This window comes from Toxotes jaculatrix, chromosome 7 (assembly GCF_017976425.1).
Source record: "Toxotes jaculatrix isolate fToxJac2 chromosome 7, fToxJac2.pri, whole genome shotgun sequence".
NCBI lineage: Eukaryota > Metazoa > Chordata > Actinopteri > Toxotidae > Toxotes > Toxotes jaculatrix.
Window position 1 is genome coordinate 14,200,853 of NC_054400.1, and position 27,137 is coordinate 14,227,989.

The 27,137-nt window shown below is 41.9% G+C and overlaps 1 protein-coding gene across 1 annotated transcript; it reads right to left on the reverse strand.

Annotated features, from left to right (window-relative positions):
* Positions 1–1,401: 1,401 nt before the first annotated feature.
* On the reverse strand, positions 1,402–25,982 carry dnah10 (dynein axonemal heavy chain 10). The gene is made up of 78 exons (XM_041042001.1): positions 25,742–25,982; positions 25,432–25,535; positions 25,188–25,296; positions 24,973–25,088; positions 24,594–24,807; positions 24,222–24,379; positions 23,846–24,076; positions 23,496–23,686; positions 23,165–23,363; positions 22,875–23,069; positions 22,521–22,691; positions 21,892–22,068; positions 21,661–21,780; positions 21,339–21,517; positions 21,086–21,237; positions 20,814–20,978; positions 20,521–20,728; positions 20,240–20,396; positions 19,651–20,130; positions 19,393–19,551; positions 19,183–19,299; positions 18,976–19,078; positions 18,694–18,872; positions 18,366–18,577; positions 18,103–18,259; positions 17,749–17,982; positions 17,546–17,668; positions 17,219–17,452; positions 16,881–17,104; positions 16,442–16,711; positions 16,160–16,343; positions 15,892–16,026; positions 15,386–15,538; positions 15,021–15,209; positions 14,652–14,798; positions 14,186–14,377; positions 13,914–14,032; positions 13,682–13,840; positions 13,412–13,547; positions 13,187–13,309; positions 12,967–13,098; positions 12,611–12,827; positions 12,280–12,399; positions 12,004–12,149; positions 11,761–11,913; positions 11,397–11,657; positions 11,137–11,309; positions 10,940–11,033; positions 10,585–10,752; positions 10,275–10,463; positions 9,862–10,033; positions 9,566–9,769; positions 9,404–9,484; positions 9,018–9,215; positions 8,739–8,900; positions 8,454–8,628; positions 7,996–8,177; positions 7,719–7,855; positions 7,415–7,632; positions 7,075–7,296; positions 6,719–6,866; positions 6,305–6,584; positions 5,966–6,195; positions 5,592–5,865; positions 5,395–5,499; positions 5,117–5,271; positions 4,869–5,023; positions 4,541–4,724; positions 4,175–4,375; positions 3,604–3,813; positions 3,373–3,468; positions 3,107–3,278; positions 2,883–3,014; positions 2,437–2,648; positions 2,187–2,354; positions 1,868–2,048; positions 1,643–1,788; positions 1,402–1,548 (listed from the first exon to the last, which is right to left on the reverse strand). The coding sequence occupies exons 1-78, from the start codon at positions 25,980–25,982 to the stop codon at positions 1,402–1,404; spliced, it is 13,716 nt and encodes a 4,571-aa protein (XP_040897935.1).
* Between the last annotated feature and the right edge of the window lie 1,155 nt (positions 25,983–27,137).

Sequence of the window (27,137 nt, forward strand, 5' to 3'; positions counted from 1 at the left end):
AGGCAGCGGTGCAAAGCAGGAACTGGAGCAGCGTAGGGTTAATGTAAATCCCTCCAGTCACGAGCAGCTGAAAATAATTTGACCTCTGAGGAGAGAGAGAGAGACGGGGGTCGGTCCCATTGAGAGGATTTTTTTTTTCTTATCTCACTTTTCTTGAGAAGTTACTCTCCTGCTTTCAGAATTTCTTCCCCTTTTCCCACTTTGCAAACAGGAAGAGCTGGATTACCTATTGTCTGTGTAGGTATGTGCTTACTGAGGTATGTGTAGGTTCATTAAACAACACACCATTCTTCCCCTCTTTCCAGCAGGGGAACACAATTCCTCCCCTCCTGTGTTCGGTCATAAACATGTCCTGATCTTCACTCTTTATGTTGGTCGTACCAGTTAAGGCTGAGAAAGAGCCTGTCTAACCTTTACCCTCTGCCATTCAGAGGAGGCCCTTTTAGGCTGCACAATACAGTAATGTGACGTATGACAATGATCTCATATGAAGGTAAGAAGTTTTAAGAAATAGAATTAAGTAAATTTTTCATGTTGCTTGTTTGTCTTTTGATGATTTCTGTCCACAGTTTAGTCAGGCCAGCACGCCGCTGATTACAGCTGCATTCTCATAACTACATGATGTATCTGTACACGTTATGTCTCAAAACCATTGCAGTTTTTATTTCTGTTTTTCAGTGACCTCACTGCCACACCAGCTGCCAGATCCTCCAGAGGCTCTCTGACTTTTTAGAGTAAACTTCACCTGCTTTGGCATGCTGACCTCAGCAGCCTCGATTACTCAGTGCTGCACCAGATCTGTTTGTTAAATGTTACAATAAAGCACACACTGTGACCCATACTGCAGAGAAAAGCTGAAAAGCTACTTGGGTAAAGTGGAAAACTTTAGCAACCTTTGGTCAGTGTTACATTTTCCACTGCAGACAGCAGCTTATGTTCCTCTTACAACCTCGGCCGAAATGTTCAGCATCTGCTGTCCTTTTTAAGAACAGACAATTCTGAACATTTTTTTAAGAAAGAAAAAAGTTGATTGCATTGAGTTGTAAACAGTTATTTATTACCAAACAGTAGCAGGCTTTTATGCTTGAAAGAATCTGACCCACTGTAGCCTACTGGCACTTAAGCCCAATGTGAACACAAGAGAAATCCCTGGAGCTGCTGCCCAGAGTGAAGAGCTCAGTACTGTTGTGTGCTGCCCTCTAGTGAGTAAATAATGAAAACAATGAGGAAGAAAATTAGTCCCATCAAGTTTTCTAAAGACAGTTCATTTTTGAAAACTTGCAAACTCTTTGATCATAACTTACTTGTTTTCACAATAAGTCTTTTCTCACCCTTATTCATTAACATGCCAGAACAGACTGTGTGAAAGCTAAGCAGCTCAGTGAGGCTGAGGGCTGTCTTTTAGTCAGGATTGAGGCATAAACAGACTCCCTGGAGCACCCAGTGGGAGATGTGCATGGTGGTGAACAGGTCTGCCTCAAACACCAACCCCACACCCATTGCATTCCTCCGCAAGGATGTTGTGTAAACTGGTGTCCGTAGCGTATTCTGTGGTACAAAAATACACACGACTGTTAGGGAAAAACATCAAAACTGTGAACTAAAGTATAGTATGGAGGTATGTAGTGCCTGTGGTTCACACCTGTAACCTGAGGCGGCGTGCCTCTATGGGTATGACTTTGAGAATGGGCAGTTCAACAACCAGAACTTTTGGTTTACTCTTCACAAGGCAGCCCTTCTCCATGTCCCAGTCTGCTCCCTCAAGATACAGGCCAGACACAAAACAGCCTGCAGGAAAAAAGACTTTATCAGTCTTTAATAGCTCACCATTAATCATTCTGCAAATGGTTAAGTGTTATTTCATTACCCTGTCCAGGTCTTTCACTGACTTCTTCCTCACTGCGGCACTGGGTCACTTGTGTGTACAATGTGGAAAGATCCAGAGGCCAACCATTTTTCCTGCAAGCAGCTTGGACCAGGGCAGTCAGGTAGGACTCTGGGATATGAAGTCCTGATAGCCACATTACCTTTGGCTCTCCCTCGTCCACCTGGTGGACACAAGACACACAGATACATCAGACATGAAAATATTTTCTCAACTCATTAGTTATCTATTCTGTAATTCCAAAATAATGCAGAGGGCTACATGTAAGAGGTTATCTGTGACAATGAGTGTCCGTCCTCACCCAATAGCTATACTGTTCATAACGTCTCTTGAAATGGCTCATCCAGTTGCCGAGTGACTTAAGCGTGTCAGGTGCCAACTTCTTCCAAATGGCAGGGATCTGACCATTAAAAAGGGCCCGAGCAACCTCGTCCAACTCATTGCTCATACCCACTTCACCAGCCAAGGCCTGTGGGATACAAGAGAATTAGAACGAATCCAAACCTGTTTGTTTTCCAAATATCTTGTTGTGGTCTGACCCTCCTCCTCACCCTCTGCAGCTCAGCCAGAGAGCGCTGCATCCGGACCACTAGTTTGTTGAAGCGTTCTAGTTCTTGAAGCAGCACCACTGAGGTCGGGGAAATGGCGGTGCCAAACTTTTTACGGATCACGTCCATGTCGAATAACTTTGGAAGTTTGTTCTGAATGTCCTGGGCCACCTGGCTGATGTACTCATCCCTGCTGATGCTTCCACCAGATTCACCTGACGCATAAAAGTGTGTGCACAGGCAGTAAGAGAGAAAGCATTTGGCAGAATAGTAGAAAAGAGAATAAAGCAAACACCCATCATTAGTGTGGAACCTTTTCCTTCTGAAAAATAAAAAAACATTTCTTCCAGGCATGCTCTTTGGCTTTGAACTCTTTGAGTTCAGTGTTGAGGAGGGAAATCAGCCATAGAAATCAAGAGGCGAGAGACATGAAAGATGTCAAATCATACCTGTCTGAGGCTGCAGGTCTATTAGGTGAGTCCACATGTCTTTAGCTGCCTGTGTGTAGTATCCTATCTCTGCATTAGAATGAAGGCCCAGTACCTCTGGTGTGTTTACCAGTGGCAGGGTCTCAATCTCATCTGTAACACATGACAGGGATATTAACTTAGTAAGAGAAGAAAAAGTAAGAGAATGTAAAGTAGTGAAAATAATAATAATAATAATAACTGACCAACATATACTTTCTTGGGCCCATTTGGAGGGATCTTGTAATCTACATCCTTGTTGCTGAAGAAGTGAAAGTGCCGAAAGGTGTAGAAGAGAAAGTCTCCAAGGTACTCATCCATGTAGACAGTGAGGATCCTGCGGTCAAAGCTATCGATGGCTCGGCCACCATACATCACCTATGAAATATTACAAACACATATTAAGCTTACAGCATCAGCCTGCTGGATAACAGATATAAAGTTTATTAAAACACAATGAATTTAGTCTAACCTCCCCAATAAGGTATTTAAGACTTCCCCAGGGAATATTGCTGTCTCCCTGGTTGTGAGCTTTGGTCAGGTATGTGTTCAGGATCTCCATACACACCTGTTGAGCACAGTTACATTGTTTAAATAGTTAAAAAGTGAAATTTAACTGATATTATAGCACTTAAATAGAGACTAACAATCTAACTAAATCAATTATTTCCAACACATTGTAAATGACTCCTGTTCAACTTACAAAGAAATCAGACTCGTTGAAGTCATAGGGGACATTCCAGCCAATCTTGCCGTATTTGCGTCTCTCTTGAACCACTGCATGGAAGAAGCCCAGCACATACACCAGGCTACGGAAGGCAGGGTGTGGGCATTTGGTCAAGGTTTCATGGGAGATTTTAGAGTATGTGGCTCTCATGTTGAGCTTGAGTCCATTCGGGGGCTCTGTCACTACCTGCAACATGTAAACACACACACAAAAAATATTTATAAAGATAACTCATACACTCAGATGTTCCCAGTACAGTTTCCCTTGTTTCAAGATTTTTTTTTTTTTTTTTTTACAAATAAGTGTGAATGTGTTCAAACAAGATGGGTTAAAGGAGCTACTACACCTGTTTCCATAAACGTATTTGATAAGTACTAGAAGTATATGACTCATCAACTCCCAACTTGTAGAATAAAAACACTTAAATACAAAACCTATTTGAGGAAATCCTGGTGCCCACTACTGAATCTTAGAGAGTTAACCCTGCCATTTACAAACAATCTAACGAAAACCCTGCTGAAGGCAAAGAAGAGAAAATGTTTTTCACCTTCAGAGACTTTTGCAGGATGCCAATGGGGAAATCCTTTATGGGGTTGGTGGTGACCCACAAGCGGAAGTTGGGATTGGGCTTGGTGATCCTCTCTAGGGCCTTCTCCAGTTCCTTTAGCCACTTTACCAGCAGGTGGCAGTTCTGTAGCATCAACCACTGACCGCGGGACACCACTGTCTCCAGCAGCTGTAGTGCTACCTTTATCACAGGTACAGAAGACAATTACACTCAGCTTCTTCACTTTTTGTTGTTGCTTATTGTGACTACTTATAGCTACTTATAAGCTACTTATAACTATACTTATTTCACTTCATCACTCTATAAAGCTTCATAGCTGTGACATGTCAAAGAATTCTTCAGTACCTTCTCTTGGCCTTGACCCATAGCAAGGAACTTGAACTTGTTGCCTCCAAAGCCTGATCTCTCAGCTAGTTTCATGAGGTCACTGGCTGGGTCAGAGCCAGGGCTCAGGATGAAGACAATGGGGGAGGAAGGTGTGCTCTGTTCATAGATTGCATCAAAGCTGATAACAGGCGGCTGGACATATCTGAGCAGAAATATGGGAAGACATGTTGAAACTCAGGGCTTGAAATATATATGATACACACACCTACACACACACACACACACACATATATTTTATATATTTATATGTACAAAAACTGCAATACTGTAATAGAAACAGTCTCACTTCTCGCCCATGGTGACAGTGACGTAGTCAGTCACAGCTCTATAGACTCTATCAACACGGAAGCAGCGCAGCAACAGCAGCTTCTGAAAGGCTGACAGGTCCTTCTCATATTTCATGGGGAATGGAGCTTGCTCTGGTCCATCTAAGTCATACCACTGATGTGAAAAAAAAAAAAACCAGAATGTGGTTTAAACTCTCAACCGAATAAGTGAAATGCACACAGTGAGTCTGTCTCTGTGGTCACTTACAGACTTCCAGTCAGTAGAATTTTTTTCCACGTCATCAGGCAGAGAGCCAAACTGCTCAGGAAAGAGCTCTGCGAGTTTCACTATGTCTTCCCAGCCCTGGTCTGGAAGCCATTCACAAGGTTTTTTGCGCTTGCTCTTTTCCAGGGATAGATTACCTTCACACATCAGGTAGAAAAACATGAAAATTTGCTTTGAACATTGAATGCATACACGTTTGTGATCACTTAAATATTCGATTTAAACATTTTACAGGAGTTCAACTGCTCTGGATATCTCACCCTTAATAAAGAAGTCCAACTCTTCTTGAGGTGCTCTCCCTTCTGCCTGCTCAGTCTTGATGGTCATGTTAAAGGAAAAGAGCAGCTTGTGTCTCTCAAACAGACCTAGGGATATGCAGGCACTTCAGGTTATAACATCAACAAAATAATAATAAATGCTGTGCTTTATTATAAGAAACTGGAGTTCAGTATTTTACCTGTGCAGCCATAGTTATAAACACTGTATGTCAGAGTGTTCATGATGTTCTTCAGTCTTTTGGGCAGAACAGCGTCTGGCAGAGATTTGCGCAGTGAAAAGTCAAACACTTCCAGGTAGGAGGCTAGAGAGTACTGGTACATGCTGTTTACCAGAGCCATTTCTGTCAGTACAAAGAAGAGAATAGCACCGCGCTTGGCAGCAGGTCGGTAACCATCTCTGAGTTTATCAATGTCCACGGATGTCTTCTCAGCCAGCTTCAGTTTCTCAAATACCTGGTGAAAACAACATCAAACAGGAAAAATTAGATTAATGACTTGAGTGAAACTGTTGTTCTTCCATGTGTTCACTGATCCTTACTGTTGTCAAACTGACCTCACTGGCTTTTGACTTTGTTTCCTCTAATGTGTAAACAAGTTCTGTGTTATCCAACATGCTGCCTGTAGATGTGGCCAGCTCTCTGAGCAGGGAGTTCCCGAGGTTCTCCAGCAGCTTCTTATTGTCGCTTGTCTCTTGGATCAAACGCTCACGCTGCTCCTCCAGCTCCTTCTTCTCAAAGCCCATGATAACACTCAGCAGCTGGTCCTCCAGACCCTTAAGGGTCACTACATGTAACACAGATGCAAAAAAAGGACAGACATAGATAAAGTATTTAATACACTCTGTTCAAAACTTATAGACACAAACTATGGTTGCCATGGCAAAGGATCTTACCAGCATAGTTAATGACCATGGCTTTTCCAAACACTGATGGGGAATATTTGGGGTTAGCCAGTTTGGTGTTGAGATACAGTTTAAAGTTGGGATCATAGTCCACCTCCTTGTCACCCAGCATAATGACCTGTCTGCCCTCTGCTCCCTTCACATTCCTCTCCAAGATATTATCAATCACAGGGTCAATGTACTCATCCACATCTTGGAAAAGGAAAGGGAAACCATATTTGATGGCCATCTCTAGCTGCTTCAGGAAGTCTGGATCATTGAAAGATGAGATCTGGGGATAAAAGGATGACCACAATGTCAGGACCTCATGTCGTGACTCTTTGCAAAGTGCTGATTCTGGGGATGTCAGCAGTGGGAATGTAACATGGGAACACATAACCTATATGAGCATGAAACTTTTTGTACCTTGAGGTTATTGTTTTCCTCCTTCTTCTTAATCCAGTTGAAGGCTTGCTGTTGAGGGTCAATACACATGGGAAATCGGCTCCCTCTGGTTGTGAGGATCCCATTCTGCACTGACAGCTCGTCTGGAGGCAAGCCCTCTGAGACCCATCTGCAGATTTATTTAACACATACTTAAACCCACAGTCCCCTTAATCAGAGTCAAGTACTGCCAAAATAAAGATGAATCCACATATTTGCAATCGGCTCCTGCCCTGTTACCACAACATCTGATTCTTGATAGGACAAATCCATATTGCAGTATTGTCTTCTCATGTTTCGATTTTCAAAATCTGTTGTGAGCACACACGCCTTCTCACCTGCTGATTTCTACTTCATCAGTAAGAAGGTTTTCCACTTTGAAAGGCTGGCTCAAGGGGATGCCTCTCTCTTGCACGTCCTTAACCCATACTTGGTAAACCATTTCATTCCTGAAGTCCCAGCTGAAGGCTCCTTCATAGCTCAGGAAAGCAGCAGAGATCAAACAGTCACCCAGGAGACGCACGCGCCTCTGCTTCAGCTCCTCCAAATCTTCTGTCCACCTGAGTGGAGACAGTTGAAAAGAGTGAGTGGTAGAGACATAAAGGGATGAAGGAAAGGAGATTAAGCTCATAGTGGCAAGTGTTGTGACTCCATGTGTTGTGTCTCTTACAGCCTCACCGTTCATTCTCAGAGCTCAGGCCTGAGATGAGTTTGTCGGCAGCCACCAGCCTCCTCTCCATGAGCTCTGCCTCCTCCTGTAGCAGTTGTTTCTCCTCCATAGCAGCTTGGTACTTCTCTCCGAGAGTTTGCAACTCTTGCTGGATATTGCTAAGCTCACGCTGAATGTGCTCCAGCTCCCGCTTACTCTGGAAGAAGTTCTTCTCTAGACGTGCCACCTAAAGAAATGTTGGAAATATGGCTGTTTAATCTGTGTTCCTTCTTATAGAGCATGATATAATTGCACTTTCAAACCTTACATTACCTTCTCTCTCTTTGGCTTTATCTCCCTGGCAACGTCACAGTAACCCATGATAGCCTCGACAAATTTGAGCATTCCTGAGCCAGCTTTACTGATGGCTTGCATCTCCTCAAAGCTCGTCTGGAGGTTCTTCAGGAAGCCTTGCCAGGGGAAATTTCAAAGAAAACAACTGTGGCATACTTGGAAAATGCAAATGCCACTGTCATATAGCCTACACTATCTGGTTTTATTGTTTGCCGTTTTTTATGGTGACTTTCTGCTGTTCATGAAGCCGACTTACCTTTGACAGTCCTGACCTGGTTGTTATTTATGGAATCACAGTCCATCTCCATCAGCGAGCGCAGGAAGTTAGCTTCTGACATCATCCCTTTGGCTGACTGCCAGCTGATCTCCTTGTAGCCACGCAGCACCAAGATGCACTCGCAAACCACCTGCACCTGTTTGGGTGGCTTGGCAAAGGATCTGCACAATGGACCAGCAGGAGAGGCAGACAGAGAGAGAGGATAGAGTAACAGATGGTGTAAGTTTGTTTTTTATTTTTTTTTGTCAGGTATGTTAAGCCCCGGTTTTTGCAAAACTGATCAGTTGCTCGATTAAAATTCTAAAATATTAATCAACCTCCTATACAGTAAGTTTTGGGCTACCATCTATCATCTTCCTTTGCAGAGGTTTAGTATGAGTGTCTGTCCTCATTGCTAGCTTTTTCAACCACAGAATGAAAACAATCTGAGTATTTACCGGATCTCTGTGACATCAGATTTTTCTAGGTCTTGCAGGGCGTTGCGGGCAGCCTCTAATGCTGGCAGAGCCTCAGCCAAGGAACTTTCAGCTTCTTTCTTCTCAGCAGCAATCACTTTGTTCTGCTCCTCAATCTCTTTGGCTTTGTCTTCTGCCAGCTTCTTTTTCTCCTTGGCTATAAGGAAAAGGTAATCATATGAGGTTTGTGACAGCTGCTTCTACTTTAGGAAGCCTGCAGTACACTGTGTTTATTATAATCGCAGGTCAACAGATGCAGTAACTCACCTACAGTCGTGTTTGCAGCCATTTCACTCAGCAGGGCTTCACAAGCTGTGGACTTTTGATCGAGGACCACTTTCTGCTCTGCTAGCTTGACATTCAACTCAGCTAGCTGCTCGCTAGCCTCTTTCAGTTTATCCAAACCTCCCTCTAGATGCTTGCACTGAGCTGGAAGTTCACAAAACAAAGTGCCTCAAATCATCACAAACATGTTACTGCATACCCACGTAGCATCTAACCCTCCCCACAGAGGCACCTAATTTATAACATGTTCCATCCTCTCACCCAGGATATACTGGTCCTTTTCTTCCAAGAGGTTACAATAGGTGTTAATGAAGTCCAAGTAGTTCTTTGGAGTAACATAGTTACTACGTCTGAGTTTCTGTTGGAATAGCTTGCTGTAGTCACCCACAGAAGTATGGACCATGCATACATGAGCTATCACTTCTGCAGAGTGTGCCTCAGGAATCATTGGATTTTCACCTGTTAAAAAGAAAAGAATTAAAACAAAACTTTGTGAATACTTAAAAAAAAAACATCTAGATTTAGGGATAATATTTCAGGAGAATTATAAACTGTCTCATCACAACTAAAGAAAATAAACCCTTAAATGGCAAACATTTCCATAACAAATGCATTTTAAAAAGATAGAAATGGCCGTAATGACACACCGAGGAAAGACTGAGCCACTGCAAGTAATGCCTGTGGAGGCCACGGCAGGAACCAGTCTATCACAGTGTTGTTCATCAGTCCTGAGAAAAAAGTATCCACAGTTTGTAAAACAAAATCAGAAATTATCTTACAATTAATTGAGGCCTGACACCATATTTCACCTGGAAAGTTCCTGCAGCGTGTCCTCAGGGTGTCTCCAACTGGAGACATGCCTAAAACAATGTGTAGATTGTTGGCGCTCTTGTTGACAAAGTACTGCCACACACTTTCTTTAGAAGGGCCTGCTCCCATCTTTAGAGCCTCATCCCGAAGCTGGTTGAGAACTGACTCCTTCTCATCATCAGGGAACAACGCAGGAACAATGCCTAGAGAGAGAGAGCAAGATGAGAGCACTACAGCTGTAGCTTTTAAGAAAGACAAACGTACTGTGAGCCAGGAAGTTAGGGTGATATCCAACCTGAAGTGAGCATGTTGTTAATGAGCTCCAAGAAGCCTTCCTCAGCAACATGGGCATCAGTAAAGAGGAACACCATCTTCTTATTTTCAATGCCAAGCTTCAAGTACAGTGTCTTCAGGTCTTCACGGAGGTTTGACTCACTGTATCCTCTGCTTAGTGTTATCTCAAACACCTGAGAAAATCAGATTCCATTACTGATTGCTGGAAATTTCTTTGCAAATATAGTTAAATGCTGCTCAACCTCTCAAGCTCCTTAAAGTCAGAAGACTACTGTTTCTGCATTGTATGTTGCAATATGTTAATGAAAAGCGTAACTGTAGCATTTATGACTTTTTTTTCTATAGTAAGTAATTGAAATGTATTCATCACCAGGAAACATTTGCCCTTTACCACACAATCATGTGTTTTACAACCTCACATCCAGCAGTGAAGGCAGCGAGCCTGGTGAGGGACTGCTTGCCAGAGCCCCCCACACCGACGAGCAGTGCATGGCCTCGCTCAATGCGGATGATGCGGTGCACCCGGGTCAGATGTTCCAGAGCGTCATCAAACAGTACTAGGTTCATCCTTGTCTTGTTCTCATTGTATTCTTCTAGAATTTCCTGCAGAGCACAAAAACACAGGTCTTTCATTATAGTCAAAGACAAAATGTACGAGTAGATAACTGTTACAGCTGTTAAAAAAGTACTGTCATATTATTATACTATTACAACTTGGCAATACCTGAAACAGGGCTTTTGAAGCATCATAGTCCTGTATGTCCTCATAGACCCTTGGTTCAGTATCACTGAGGGTTGTCCTGTAGTCTCCAAAAAGAATTGGGTCCCTCATGACTGCTTCCATGTCTGACTTGAAATGCTCCTCAACCAGGTTCTTTATGTGGCCTTGGACCTGATGGCAAAAACACACATTAGGTACACTGGTTTGAAAACTGAAATCCAACACCACAAAGCTATTTTCTAAAGTAGATTATACAATTACAGCTGGAGTAACAGTTACACGTGATGTATTTGTCCCTGCAGTCAATACAAAGAAGAACCTACAGTAAATATCGACTGTTACAATTACTAATTATTACCAAGGCCTTGTCAGTTTCATCAATGAGTCTGTCATGGAAGATTCTCAGGCACTCATTTCTCCACACTCGCACAAATTGGGTGACAGTCACAAACCTGTTTGAGAGGAGTCAGGTAAAGCAAAAACATTTTGAAACACAGACCTCCAACTGCAAAACCTCCGTTGACCTGTTCATAGAGTAAAAGTGCTTGATCAGACCTGTCAGGTTTGGTGAGGGTCAGTCCATTGTAGACTCTTGACAGGTCCCTCAGGTTGAAGATGTAGTGGAACTTGGAGGGAGTGGGTGGCATATCTTTGATGATGTTGTTGTACAGTTCCAATGTGCAGAAGGTGACCTTATCACAAACCTTCTGTATGGCGTCTTCAAACGGCTAAAATATTTGATCAGATTTATTAAATTTGAGTGACTATGTATTAATGACTGAGATTCTGATAGGGCTTGATTCAGAGATACTCACTCTGGTGTGGCCTTTGATAATGGAAGCATAGATCAGGTGCAGTGACTCCATGGCAGGGAAGGGGATGCTGAAGACACTAAAGAGCGAGATGAAGCGGGGATCCACCTCGTTCCTCCCTCCTCCTGCCTTTCCCATGGCAGCAATAAAGCCAAGGTCCTTGAGGATTTTGTAGTTTAGCTCCTTCCCTCTGTCATATATGCCTCCTCGGTCCAGTAACAACTTCAGGAGTGCGATAGGCTGTTGTGTGCCATAATTATCCACCTGGACAAGCATATAGTATTACAATCATGTCAAGCATACAAGCGCTGTTACTAACCACAGTACAGGGAAGTACGAGACTTGGTTGAGAGGTTGGAGCAGGTACCTTTGGCATATTCATGTCATCAATGAAGACCAGCAGTCTCTTCCCCATAGGAGGCCCATAGGTTTCTTTGGTCCTTTTCTCCACATTGGCCTCCAGGTTCCTCTGCAGGTCCATTGAAGTCGTTCTAGATGAGAAGTTGATGATCAGAGTAATCTAGAAGCAGAAGGGAAGAAATTTAAAGAATTTAAACTCAAATGACATAATGTTCTAAGACATGGATAAGACATTAGATAGTAAACGAACCTTTGAGTCTGAATTGAGGTTCTTAAGGAAGTTATGAATGGTGGCAGTCTTGGAAGTGCCAGACTCTCCAACCAGAAGCACTGGCCTCTTTATCTTCACCATCTGCTCCAGGATCCAGCTGGCTCTCGTGGTGTCGATAGTTGGTACTAAAACAAAGATGGAGGTTGAGGAGGTCAAAGTGGAGGAAGGAGCTTGGGAGGGCTAAAAAGTTTAAATCCATATGCATGTATGCAGGACACTCCATTTGTCCTCACGGCTCACAGAACAGATCTTTACCTAGGATATCGGCAAACTTTGTTTCAGGGCTGTGGATGTATTTGGCGACCAAGGAACTCCAGGGAACCCATTTCTCTTGTGTTCCATCAAAATGGAAATCATACAGAGTCGGGAGGTATCCTGGATGGATGCAGGCATTTTGTTATGAATAATAAGAGAGAAAAGTGACACAATAAAATGCACTTGAACATCTCCTAACCATGTTCTCTAGTATATAATATGAAATATTGACCACAATCAAGCTGTACCTAAAACAATATATTAAAAATGCATAATCTTGATAATGCCTGCTAATTTCATAATTATATACATATAAATTCTTGCTTCTTACCTGGGATCTCACCAGGTCCAGCCAGGGCTTTCTCATCATGCACTGTGGTGAAGCAGGAAAGTCTTTTGATGAACTCATCAAACTTGATCCTGTCACTCTCCAGCAATGTGGCACCTAGTGAGCAATACAGAGCTTCCAGGAAGTAACACTCCAGGACCTCAGCACTGCTGCTCTCAGTCTCAAGCAGCGCATCCAGTGTCAAGCACAGCTGCGTTACCTGAACATACCAACAACACAAGCACCATTAATGCAAGCAGCCTGAGGATGGGATGATACTAATCTACATACAATCCTTCACGCATAACTACATCAATTCAGGTATTGGAGTCCATGTGAGATGGATGAGATTAACCTACCATGTTCAGATCTGTCTGAGGGACAACCGTCTTCAGTTTCTGGCCCTGTTTCCCATCAACAATACCATCCACAATCATGTCAACAGAGCTGTGCACATATTTCTCAAACAGTTTGTTGAGCACCTCTTGTTCCTAGAAAAAAGGGCAGAGTTGAGATATTATTACATTTTAAGCAATTACAGTTATTACAGTGTACATTTGTATTTTTTTTTTCCCATACCCTGTCTGTTCTGTAGTTCACCCATCTCTGCCAGTATGGGGTATATCGCAGGTTTTTGGGGTCAACAAAAACCATCCCACAGCGTGAAACAGTAGCAGGAGAAGCATACTGCAGATCTCCAACCTGTAATGGTGAAGTTTTTTTTTTTAGTTCTCTGAATGTTGCCTTTCAGAAAACTGTACAGGAAGGTATTCTGCGGACAGCAATGTTGAAATTCAGACAAACCTCAAAAAGCAGGGCACAGTGACCCTGTAAGCGGATCCGTTCTCCATTGGCTAGAGTGAGGAGCTTGTTGTCATCCATCACTGAATTCATATTCTCAACCCACAGAGCATCCACATCCCCATCAAACAGGATGTACCTGTGAGTCAAAGTGCATCCACAGGAATTCTTTCTTCTTCTCTCAGTGTATGAGTGAATGACATCACTGGTATATTGCACATCTTTATAAACATATTCATTAAATATCTCCTTTAAGTTTTTTTTTTTTCTTACCTTCGCTCTTTTTTGTCAGTAGGCTTGTTGATGTCACGGAAGATGTTGGATAAGATCCCATCAGTCCAGTCTCGAGTGTCAGGGTCCAGAACACCGTAGAGTTCAATGACACTCATAGCTTTAGGGTTCAGGGGATACATCTTGGTTTGCAATCCCAATCTAATGAGGAGATAAATAAAGGTTACAGTTGTCCAAACAAAAGATCAGGAAGGTTGTGTGAACTGACACTGACTTGGTCTGAGCTTGACATAATGTGCTGATGACAACCGATTTCCCTCCACCTGTTGGGCCCACAACCATAGTTGTGTGTCTGGTCATCATTGTCTCATACATCTGCACCACTTTGTCCACCTGAAACCACAGAGTGCATAAAGAATAGGGTATATTGACATCTAACCACTCATATGCTGAAATGAAATCTTTGTCACTGAAACTCAACAGTCTTTAATTTGTGTAAGAAAGTCTGAATCTCAAAGAATCTGATCTAAGAGGCTGATCACACACCTGGTTAGGCAGCATGACATATTTGTTTTCTTGCAGGATTTCTTCCACGGCATCATTGAAGTTGGGATAGCGAACACGAGGGCAGTCCAGCCCAGGGAACAGGTCTGAGATCAGCCCGAGGAACAGAGGCACGTCCTCAAACACAAACTTTGGCAGGTTCATGTCCCTGAGAGCACGCATCAACACCACATCCTGTGGACAGAAAAGATGAAAATAACAGCAAATAAACAACAAAAAGACTACAAATGATGGACAATACCTGAATCTTTGTCATAAAATCTTATCCACACCTTGCACTGGGTAATCTAAACAAATTCCCAAAATATTCTCAGTAGTAATCAAGCTTCAGTCTATACCTGTGGGATCACAAATAACTCCTTAGTTCCATACTGAATTTAAGCCAAAGGGAGAAGTTTTCTATTCGCTATATGAAAATGATTCATGAAAAATGTTCTTTGGTCTCTACCTCACTGAGGTCTGGTGAGCCTCTCTTCAGCTCTCCTGCCATCACTAGGACAGACTTCAGAGCCCGCAGGCCAAAATCATAATGTGACTGCTTGGACAGCTGCTCACGAGCCAGCTTATACAGTACTGTCATCTTCTTTGCCAGAACCTGAATTGAAAATAAGTGAAGAGGCATAATACTCGGTAAGAAACGTACACGTGTGGGTAAGCAATAAGCAATTTTCACCGTAGAGTTACAGATTTATTGTTGATTATATGAAAAATTGCCTTTTCATTCCTAAAGTAATTCATTAAATATGATTCTCATATTTATAAGCGCATCAGCTTAATATCAAAAATGACATTTGAGTTTTGTGTGTGTGTCCCTCACCTTGGCCATTAGGAAGCCCTCAGAGAAGAGCATGATCTCACAAATCTGCTGCAGGTCAGGCACAATGACCACCACAGGCCTGAAGAGGGCTTTGACTGATTCTGGCAGCTCTGTGCGTCCTGCATAACCCGGGTTCATGGTGATGAAAATCCCCATGCGGTCATCCAGGCTGATCTCTTGGCCTTCAAACTATGTGCATAGTGAGAAGGAGGTGGTTTAGAGGGAATCAAGGTCCACGAGAGAAAAAACTGTCTATCTCTATTTATCTTTAATATGTTTGAATTCATATGAAATATAAATTGGTATAATTTGGAATAATTTTGAATGTATTCATTACTGATTCTGTATGACTACAACAGACTTACATGAAACCTTTTAAGGTGCAGAATGAGAGCATTGCGGATGGTCTGGATTTGAGAGGAGATAACTGACAACACGGAGGCATCGATACGATTGAACTCATCAAAGCAGCCCCAAGCTCCACACTGGGCAAGGCCAGAGAAGATCTTACCCACAGCCTGCACACAAAGAGAGCAGGATGTTTTTGTTTTTCTAGCACATGCCCAGAAGCACATGAACATAAGTGCACAAGCCTAATTACAGAAACCACACCTCTTGTCATTCAAGAGGTGTGGTTGCATTTTTTACATGTGACATACACAGAGGAGTTTCAAACAAGGTATTTCTAAATACATTTGTTTTATAAATTAAGGTATGTATTTATTATTTGGCCAAAACCAACACACAGTAATATCTTAAATGTGAAATATTATGTAAACAATTTGATGCCCTTTCTCAGGAAAATGTCACAGAACAGATTTTAGATACTAAGATACAGCAGCTGCTGGCTCTTCAAGTGTAGGCTTCTTACCATGTAATCCATGCCCTCACCACAGTTTGTAACCACACAGAGCAGGCCTAAAGCCTTGGCCAGATCTTTGGTGGACTCTGTCTTTCCTGTACCAGCCGGTCCAGCAGGAGCTCCACCCAGGTACATGGAGAGGGCCTACGGCGCAAATACACACCCACATTCAGCAATGTCCTGTTATTAAAAGAAGCTGACAGAACAATTTCCATGTGTGTGCTTGGGCGTTTCATTAATTTGTTTTGTTGATACAAGTGTGCAAAGCTTCTCAGACCTGGGTGAGGGTGAGGTAGATCCGGTCTGTCAGAGGGGTTATAACCAGTCGGCCATTCAACCCCATGTATTCATATCCGTAAGAGAACGAAGCACTGCACTGACGCACAAATAGGTTGTCGTGTTCCCGGATCCAATAGAACCTTAGCTGGCTTTCCCATTCAAACTCTCGAGCGTCCATTATACTGGAAAAGGAATTCGATTTTTTAATTAAAGTTAACTCTCAAACTCATGAATTACACTGTCATGTGCATGAATAAAGCTAAAACTGGCTGAGGTTTACCTGTTTAGAACAAAGCTGTCGACAATGTCTCTTGCATGGACATCGATGATAAGCACGGTGTTGATCTTTCTTCTGTCATTTTTCTTCATAGGCTGCGTGATGCGTGTTACCAGCTCATCAATCTGCTGGTGCATTTTCTTAGCATAGTTCTTCAGTGCGTACTTCCCTCCTTTCTTCACATTTTGAAAGACATCCTCTACCTCCCAGGTCCACCACACTTGATTGGCAGCCAGCACCACCATGCCCTGGTACAGCAACATCCAATCCACCCTGAGGTACATGGGAATAACACACTTACTGTGGCTCATTTTCACACACACACACACACACACACACACACACACACACACACACACACACACACACACACACACACACACACACACACACACACACACAGGCAAAATTGCCCACATATACACAATCTGTCTACACACACCTGCTCATGTCTTCACAGTAGCGGAAGATTGCTTCCTTGGTGATAAGTCGATTAGTCCTCCTCATCTCCAGCAGCACTCCTGTCATCCACTCCTCCACTCTGCCCTCCACTGGGATGGGCTGCCTCAACTCCATCACCTCACCCTCAGCAGACACCATGGCTCCAGCTACTGTCTCCCCGCTGCTTTCCACATCAAACCTCAGAGATGCTATGTTGTCATACATCTTGAGGAACAAAGAAAAGAAAAATATTAAAGAAAGTGTCTCACACACAGAAAACATTATTTTTGGCAACTCTGAACAAGTATATGAGTATGAAAAGTGTCATTTAGATGATACCTTGATCATATGTTCCTGGACACAGGTGGGGTCACTACTCCCCAGAATGCTGAGCAGTTCATCATCAGAGATGAAGAAGAAGCGAGGGAACGCATTCCGCTTAGAGTCTAGGTAGTCATTAAGACTCTTCTGGCACCTCTCCAGACCATCACTCAGGGCCTGCAGGTCTGCTAGTCGATTGGGAACCAGGCAACACCGCTTAATGTTTGGGCCCTTCACTGCGTCACTCATTATCTACACAAGAAATTAAGGAAATTATATTAGTTTTGAGATGTTCATTAAGAGAGTACTTTGCTTCCATTAGGGTAGAATCATGGCAACACTCACTTCTTTAAACTTTTTGTCAATGTTTTCAAATTTCTTGGCTTCTTCAGGTAACTGTGAGCTTATGTCCCCACCAATGAATATGCTCTCCAGGTACATCCATTTTCGTTGTACCAGCAACCATACCTGTGCAAGAAAAAAAATGTCAGAAGGGTTTTTAATGGAGCAGCTAAAGTGTGAGGAGAGATTTGGTCACTGTCACTGACCTCTATGGTCTCACTAATAAGGGACAGGTCTTTTTCCCATTGTTGTATGGTGCCAAGGAAGGGTCCAACAAAACGACTGCCCGCCATGCTCTGTAAGTTCATGGCATCGTTGTCCACATTCTGCAGGATCTCGTCCACTGCACCCAGAATAGAACCAAGCTCCTGAGTCCCTTTAAGATAGGCCTGCACACTGAACTTCATGTTTTCCCAAGTCTCCACCACCTCCTTCACTCCCTGGAAGCACACACCCACACCCACGTAAGATAATATTTTTTATAAGTAATACAAATATTTTTGATTTCACTCATAAACTGATACAACTGGTCACTATATCCTGATTGAGATCATTCACACCTTCTCAATACTGAGCTCTTTTACAGCAGAGGTGACAATGTCACCTATGACATTTGCATGTTTGTGCAGCTCCATAGCAAACATGTTCTCCAGAGTGAAGCTGTCAGGGTTCATCTCAAAGCTAGTGCCAGTCCTTTCCATCAGTTCCTTCCAGTGTCTGCGGCGTAAAATATAAAAATAAATGTATTTTTATCCTGGTCAACATACATTTTCAATATTTCATTTACTATCATTAATTTGAATTTTGTTTTCTGAAGAATGACCTGTCTCTGAGGGCCTCATTCTTCAGGTCCAGCAGAAGAGGAAGAGACTCTCTGAATTCCTTCATGCGTCCTTCCAGGAAAAAGGCCACAGGCAACCCCCGCACGTCTTTGGGCAGCTGCCTCAAGCTTTTGATGAAACCCTCAATGCCCTCCTGTAGCATCTGGATGTTTAAATCTGCCCACAAGGTCTGAGACCACTCTGTCTTTGCGTCCTGGAAGATTTGAGGACAGACATTTAATATTTTAAAAATTACGTATTAAAAGTTGAACGTTATTATGTGTCCAAATATGCTATTGAAATTTTTAACTGACAGCCACCACATCCCACCTTCTGAGCTTTGTATATATTATATATTTGTCTTAAGCCCTTCATATCCTTCTGCATGCTGATAACTTCTGGGTATGCAGTGACTGGTAGGTCCAACAGCTTCTCAGCATTAGCTAGCTCCTGTCGTCCTGCTACTATATTGGCAAGGTCTGTCTCATATTTTTTCATAATGGTTAGTCCTGCAAAGAACAAAAGAGAGAGACTGGTTCACCCACTACATTTTCAGGATTTAATGCCTTGCATTATTATTCTGGATTTAAAGGGTCAAGTAGGCTCAAGTACCTTTCTCCAAGTCATCTCCCACAGCTCCAGGACCATGCATATTGAAGCTCTCAGCAAAGATGGACAACTCCTGCTTAAACTCTTCAATCTTGTCCTTTGTAATCTTTGGGTGTATTGAGGGAGAACAGGAAGAGGACTGTAAATGTAAATGTAAAAAACAGTACTTTTTCTTTTGTTTAAGCAGATTGTGTGGGTTTGATGTCTTACGTGAGTAAATGATTTCTTGACATCTGTCAAACTTCGATCCACTTGTCTGGCTTCTGAAAACAGGTCACTCCACATCCGGCCAATATTGGCTACTAGCTCCAGCTCATCATCTCCAACCTATGGATAGAGTGCACAGCACAACTTCAGCAACAATAACAATAACAACTTATGCTTTCAGGGGACAATAATTTAATATTAAATACACAGTACCTCCACTTTGTACATGGCCAGTGTTCTGTATCTTTCCTTGATATCGATGAATCTCAACTCCACATCTAGAGACATGTCCCTGATGTCTGAGATGGTACCAAGGACTGACTTCAGGTCTTCAAAAGTGTCGGGGCTCTGTTTCAGCTTTGCAGAAAGTTGCTTGAGAATAAAATAACCATAAGGATAAAGCACATATGAAAATCAAAGAATAATTACTATAAAAACATATGACAGAAACTATGTAGCATGATTCAGTACCATGAGTTCATCTCTCAAATTGAAGAGATCCTCTTTGGTAGGCTTGTTGAGCAGGCTACCTAGTGAACTGATCCAGGACTCAGCAGTCTCATGGACTGTTTGAACCAGAGGCTCCAGGTTTAGATGGATGATGTGGTCATTCTTGAACAGGGGCTCCAGCATCACCTCCTGCTTGATACGTGCAAGGAACTGCAGCTTATCATCATACATGACACAGGATGGTTTTCTGGCAGCAAACCTTTCACTGACAATGGTTTTGTTTTTTTCCCAAAGAAGCCGATAGCGTTTCCAGTGGCTGAGGTACCGATCCACGGAGAGGAGCAGGTGCTGGATGTTCTGGGACACTGTCATGACACTTTCATTTATCTGAGGATGCTGCCACACATCGCTGTAGAAGCTAAATGTCACCAATTCATCTTCACCACTCACACGTTGTGGAGGGCACTCAATGCAGGTCCCACGCATCCAACGCACAAATTGCTGAAACACAAAATTTGGCCAGAGTTAACTCCTGCTGTCAGTGTCAACATGTTACAAATAATATTTTTGGAAAATGCAATGATGCATAAGAGAATCACGATGATCCCACCTTGGTGCTCTCTACACAGTCTCTGATACACTGCATGATCAGCCCGTAGATCTCATTGCTTTGGGGCTGCAAAACAATCTTAGGGGCAGACAGGATGGCATCAATTTGGAAAAGCGCGGTATTTCCCATCAGAGCCATGTTGAAAGCCTGAATACTCCTAAATGTGAAAGTTAACAAGACAGATGTTAGAAAGGTTGACACAGATATTGTACAGAATGTCAAAGGACCAGTGTTTAATACTGCTCACAAATACTTCAAAAACATTAGCATCATGTAATTACCTCAGCACCATCTTTATAAGGGAGTCTAGCACCTTGTGCTCCCAGTACACGTAATAATCTGCCATACATGTAGCCTTGCCACTGCTGGTTTCCAAAAACAAATGTTCTGTTTTAGTGATGAGGGGTCCAATGTCTGCATACTTCCTGCTCAGCAAATTCACAGTTTTAACCCGCTCTCGTTCAATGCGTTCACAGAACTGCTTGATGCCTTAGAAGAAAAAAAAACAATTAAGTTAATGAAAATAAGTTGGAATTATTATATCCAATAAATAATATTGTTCTAGTGGTTCTACCTGGTAAGTCATTTGATTTATCTGGGACTGGATATTTCAGTAAGTTGGCCATCGCCATGGACTGCAACTTGGAATCAATGTCGCTCTCGTTCTTCTGAATCTGATTAACAACTGACTCAAATTTAGAGACAGTCTGAATGGCTCGGTTGATGAAGTCGGGAATACCTAAAACCAAATAGCACGTTACCTGATTTCAGTAAACAAAAACTATTTTCATCAGACCATGAGTGTCCATGAACGAATTTGCATTTCAGCCTCTGTGTGCACCATACCTGAGGAATTCCAGTTGAGTCTTTTGCACCCAAAAAGCATCTCCTTTTTGACCACTTTGATCTGTTCAGCCAGCATTATGAACTTCGACTCATTCAGGCTGTCCATTACAGAGTGGTAGCAGTTGACAAGGTTGTTCAGATCATTAACATACCTAAGATCAAAGATGAAACAGGTCAGGTAAGAGATTACGTTAATCAGTGATTTTGTTGTTTGGTGTAAACACTGCATTAAGATACACGTGAATATCATTACATGATGAATTTGTGCTCCTGTAGGGCAACATTTTCAACCAGATAAGGCACAAGGTAGCCCTGGGACACAAGGTTGTGTGTTTCAGAAATGATTTCCCTGATCTCCGGAGCAAAGTTCACAAGGTATTGCACACCCCTCTGTAGGCTGCCTTCGGTTGTTGAGACATCCTTAGAGATAGCCTGAGAATGAGAAAAATAAAAACAAAGGCAGAAGAAGATAATAAGAATATGTATTCTGCACAATACTGAGTAAGAGTTATAAGTAAATAGTGAGAGGTAAATACCAGCTCTCCCTGAGTTTGGTTTTTGGTGGTCATCATGACCAAAAGGGGTCTTTTCATTAGCAAAGGCAAGTTGCGTTCTGTCTCAGCCTGCCAGTGCTCATACTTCTTCACCTCGTAGTCTCTGATCTTCATTGCCATTTCCACATACTTGTCCTTGGCCTGAGCAGAATGCAGCAAAAGTTACATAAAGGGTTTCAATAACATATTGGTGTCTCAACAGTTTCATATTTTTACTGACCTATACAGCTGTGCAACAGTTAAATCACTCACCACTTTGCTCTGTTCACTCTTCCACATGTCTGGCTCTCTCTGGAAAGGAAGGATGGTGTGTTTGATGCGGTAGAAAAGAGATCGGACCCATCTGATGGATCCTGCCACAGGTGGCTCATTCTTATTTAGCGGTGGTTTGTCTTTCTTTGCCTCAAAGATTTCATTTATGCTGTCCACCTACAACAAAGACATAAAAAGACTTAGGCTTTTCCTACAAAAGAGCTTGTGTTAGTCTATACTCACTCTATTCAAAATTTTAATAATGAAGTATCATTTTTAATTGTATGTTTTAAACAGTGTTGAATGATGAGGCTGCCTGGACAGTAACTACCAGTTCAATAAGCTGAACCTGTATCAGGTTGATGATGATGTATCAAATGTATACAGAATAAATCTCATAGGTAATTACTAAATTTAGTTTGTTGCAATGCAGTTTAGTTTGTTGCAAGCTATTTAGGTTTGTACCATTCCTTACTTTCATCACATTCCAAAACACATGTATGAACCCACTGTTCCTCAACAGAAGCTTTCTAATGATCTGATAGTATCGCAAACTTTGATAGTAATTCAAATTTGACAGCCAAGTCAAATATTAACCAGCACTTTTTCTTAATTTCACAGTGCACTACCTCTTCGCAATACTGAGCCAGGATGTTGTTAAACTTTCCCATCAAATGGTTGTTGATGGTCTTTCTGGAGCGGATGTGTTTGAATTTCTGGAGCATGTCAAAGGCACCAGCTGAGGAGCGCAGTGTCTTAAAAGACTGATCAATGAAGTTAATGGCCTCTCCCTCAATGGCCTGAACAGACACATGTAAAAAGAGAAGCAGCTTGATAACTGAGGTACAGCACACAGAAAATCATGCAGTTGAATTGGAGCTAACTGACAAGCACATTGATACTATCGTACTTAATTAAACATTTTTTTGGATCCAGAGCTCACATTCTTCACAACCTCTGCATTCTACGTGTCCTAAACTCACCTGAACTGTAGTGTTGAAGTCTTGCATGATAATTTTCCAGCTGCTCATCTTACGGACGCTGAAAGGATTAAAACTGACCTCCTCGATGGGTAAAACCAGACCCTCCACTCTGCACAGCACTTCATCGATGCGTTTTGGGTCACCGGTCACACCTTTTAGCTCTGGGCCAAAGATGTTATAGAACTCCTCCAAAATCTGCACAAAACAAATCCAGAACTCTCTCAAAAAACTGACCTGCTTTTCAGCTATTGAATGAGAGGTCAGTATTTATGAAGCGTATGTACTCTGACCTGCAAAACGTTGTTCAAGTCCTGGCAGACAGAAGCCATGTAATCAGTCCTCTCAAACAGTCTCTTGCGGTCAAATTCCCAGCGCGGATCCCTTCCCGATTCCTCAATTTCAGCACGCACCTCAAAGTAGGACGATTTCCACCGATCCAAAACCTGTTTAGCCTCATCCACCCTGGCTTTGGCCTCTTCCCTTTCCTCTCTGCCCAAAGCACAGCACATTGTTAAGTTTTATTAAAACTACAGTACCTAGCAACCTGACTACTGAACAACATTGGTGTCTTGAACTACGATCTGAACCTCCAGTGTAAAATTTAGATGTATCCACACATACTTGAATAATGTGTGGACATCAATTGCTTGAGTCACACGTTCACACAGCTGCCAGGCGATACGCTCCATTAGAGGGACCATACGCTCATTTGTGTTATAGTGGAAAGAGATCATCCACACAATTTGCAGGCTGTCCATCAGAGGAGGGATGGTCTCTAGGATCACGCCAAAATTTGCTCCAGTAGCAAGATTCTGCAACAGACAATGGTAACTTTGAAAGTGGTGACGGTGATGCTAGCAGAAAAAATCCATTATCACATTCCTATTAAAAAATATTCTTGGCAAGAACAGAGTAAGACATAAACATAAAGAGTATTCAGTAATGGTGCAGTTATAAGAAGTGCAGCTCACCATGAAGTGTCTTTCCAGTGTGCTGAGGAAGCGTAAATTATCGTCTGACTCCACACGGTATTTAGTAAGCTCAGCAACCGTTCCTTCCAGTGTTCGAACAATGCCTGCATCTGCTTTGGTCATTACCTCCAAGATCTTCTTTACCACAGGCTGTTTGAGCTGCTCAATCCAAGCACTCAGGATGGTTGCACATTCCTGCCAAAAAGCTATCTCAGCCATAGGACCAGGTGCCTGGAGGAAAAACGAAAGTGAATGTTTCACATTGGAATATGGATATCTCTGTGTATGTTTTACGCTTTGACATCAAGCCAAGTATGGGTTCGATACTTCCAAGAATGCCTGGGTTGAAACTCAGAATACAAGAAGGGTCACAAACCTGTGGCTTTTTGTTTTGCAGCTCCTCCATAACAATGGTAATCTGAGTCTGCCAGTTCATCACACACTGCTCCAACTTCTCTACCACCTCTGGATTAGAAAGCAATACATCCACGTCCGGCTCCAGGTCTAGTTCAGGGATGTGAAGCATGTTCTCATCTGCAACAAAGAGAGCGACTGTTAAATTGGACTGTTTATTATGAAATGATATGCAATGAGTATTCAAAATAAGCAGGAGTGCTATATTATTATAAGGCTTACTTATTACTCTGCAGAGTTCAATAATATTTTACCTACTGTTATTAATAGTCAAATGCTGACAACTTCTTGAAATCAAAAATAATGAGTCCTTGGTTTATCAGATAAAACAAACCTTGAATTTGAAGGTGCTGGAGAGTTGTGTTGACCACTCCCAAAAACTTGTACATCCTGTTGAGCAACTCATCACGAATCACAGCTTGCTTACTTGACCTCGCCGAACTCTTCTCTGCAACCTCTCCACCGGTCTTGTCCTGAGAAGAAGCTGGCCTTCTTTGATAGCCTGCAGCAGTTATCTTCGTCTGGGCAGTAAGCAAGGGTATGTACATCTGACAAGGAACACAGTGAAAATATGCATCATGCACTCAAAAAAAAAAAAAAAAAAAAATCTGAAATTTGTTTTGAAATACAGGATTGATGCTGACAGCTTTACTGTAGTTGTTACAGTAGGTTTTTGTCTGTGGTTGGTTGTGCATGAGTTATATTTGTTTTACATTGGCAAGTTTGTTCTGCAGCACTTGAAGAGGGTCTCCACTATGCATGCCGATGTCAAATAGCCTGGGCATCAGAATATTGGTTTCATTCATGTCCAGTGGTTGAACAATGGTCTCTGTTTAAAACACAAGCAATAATCTCATGGTTAATCCTTTTCATATGCATTAGAGGCTTGAATGTGCTTTACTGTAATGACACTGAACTGTCTTCTCACCCTTTGTGTTCCTGATAAAGTAGAAGACACGGGATTTCAAAAATCTCTCAGGGTATTTGTTTACTGCTACATGAAGCTCAATGTGATAGACCACTTGAACCTCAATCCTCTGAAAACACAAAACCAGAAATGTTTTTTTTAATCATCTCTATCCTCACCACTGCTAATACACTGATAAATGATTTCAAAGTCACAATGTAAAATTAATTAGTAGAAGAAGGAATGAATTAAAGTTTGATCTCACATGGCTGGGACTTTCTTCATTTGTCTCCTTTGAGCCGGAGATTATCTCTGCCCCACTTTGGATCCAGGAATTCTTGTCGGGATCTGAAGAGTCTTTCGTGCTTTCTGAGGTTATAAACATTTTTAGTTAGATGAAGTCTTATAATTCACATTATAATTCACATGTCGACAAACTTCAGACTACTGTACTAAAACATTTCACAGGTTTGAAAATGGATTTCAAACACGATCTCACAACAGGAGGAAGTGCAGAAAAACGGTTAAGGGTTACGGTTAAAGTTAAAGTTAACGTCAACGTCGTGCCAACTTACCGATTGGAATTTCAACTTCAATTTCAACTTCAATTTCCTCCTCTCTTATAGTTTTGAAAAACATAAGACACGATGGTGAATCTTCCTCGGAGACAACGTTCAAATACCGGATAATTTTCTCCTCTTCTTCTCCATCTCCCCGGATGAGTAGTTCGTCGAAACAGCTGGGATTGTCCCATAAATTGAAACCGGCAGATACCCGCTGCCGGATCCACTCTACTCTTAAATCGTCGTGGACCATTTTTTCCCCGAATAACCTGTTGTCAACATTTGGAGAACTTAAAAAAAACTTGAACGATTTTCTGGTTCACTTGTCTCCATATGACCCTTTATCAGTATTAACTTACGGTGGCTTTAACAACTATCCAAGTCATGGAGTGTGTCTTAACTGTTTCACGTTGCCTTGGCAACCAGCAAACGTGTTGCGGTTACGGCTCACTGCAGAGATGCTGGGAAATTGGTTCCCACAACAATGACTGGAAGGCAGCTGAGTGACTACCTTCCACATGTGCTTGATAATCATTCATAATCAAAATTAGTATACACAATTAAAAAAAAAATCGCAAAATGTTTATACAATTAACACATAATGAATATAATTTTGTTATACTAAACAATTAATTACATTTTATATTCATCAGTTGCTCCATTTAGTACATGCCTAATGACTGTTTTGTTTATATCTTTTTGCTCAGCAACCTGAGTCATTCTTCTCACTGAGCCCACCTTAAAATAAATTAACAGATCGGTGTGTCTAATTGGTTGGTTTGTATGTTTTTCTTTTATTTTCTTCATTATTATGTTTGATCAATACAAGCCCTGCTATTACTGGGTGCTAATAGTAGTAATTAATCAAATACTGAACAATGAAATCACTGGATCAGGTTTAACTGGCTAATCAATGATGAGTTAACGAATCAAAATTATACCAAAAAAGAGAGGAATTGTTTCAGACAAATGTGCATCAAATCACATTGACATAAAGAAACATTATTTAAAAATAAAAAATAAAAAGCACAATAGGCACCTCCAAGAATTACAGACTGTACCTTTAAGAAGTGTATTACACACAAGATGTAAGTTAACAAACTTGGTCATTCAATGCTGAAAGCCCTCAAACATATTTAAAACGTAAAATGCTGCTGTTTGAAGTGGGTCAAGTGTTTTGCTGTTGACCTCCATGCAACCGATTGTATCTGGGTTCAGACCCTGATACATTAAGAAATGCAGTTATGGGCCCTGAGGAGAAAAAAAAAACTCAAACAAATACAATTTATTATTGTTATGATGAAGAGAGGATTTTCAAAAGAACTGGAGCATGGAGTGTTAATTACAAAAAACCCTTTAACCGACCCAAAACAATCTAATGTTAATTAAGGCTAATCAAAGCATAATA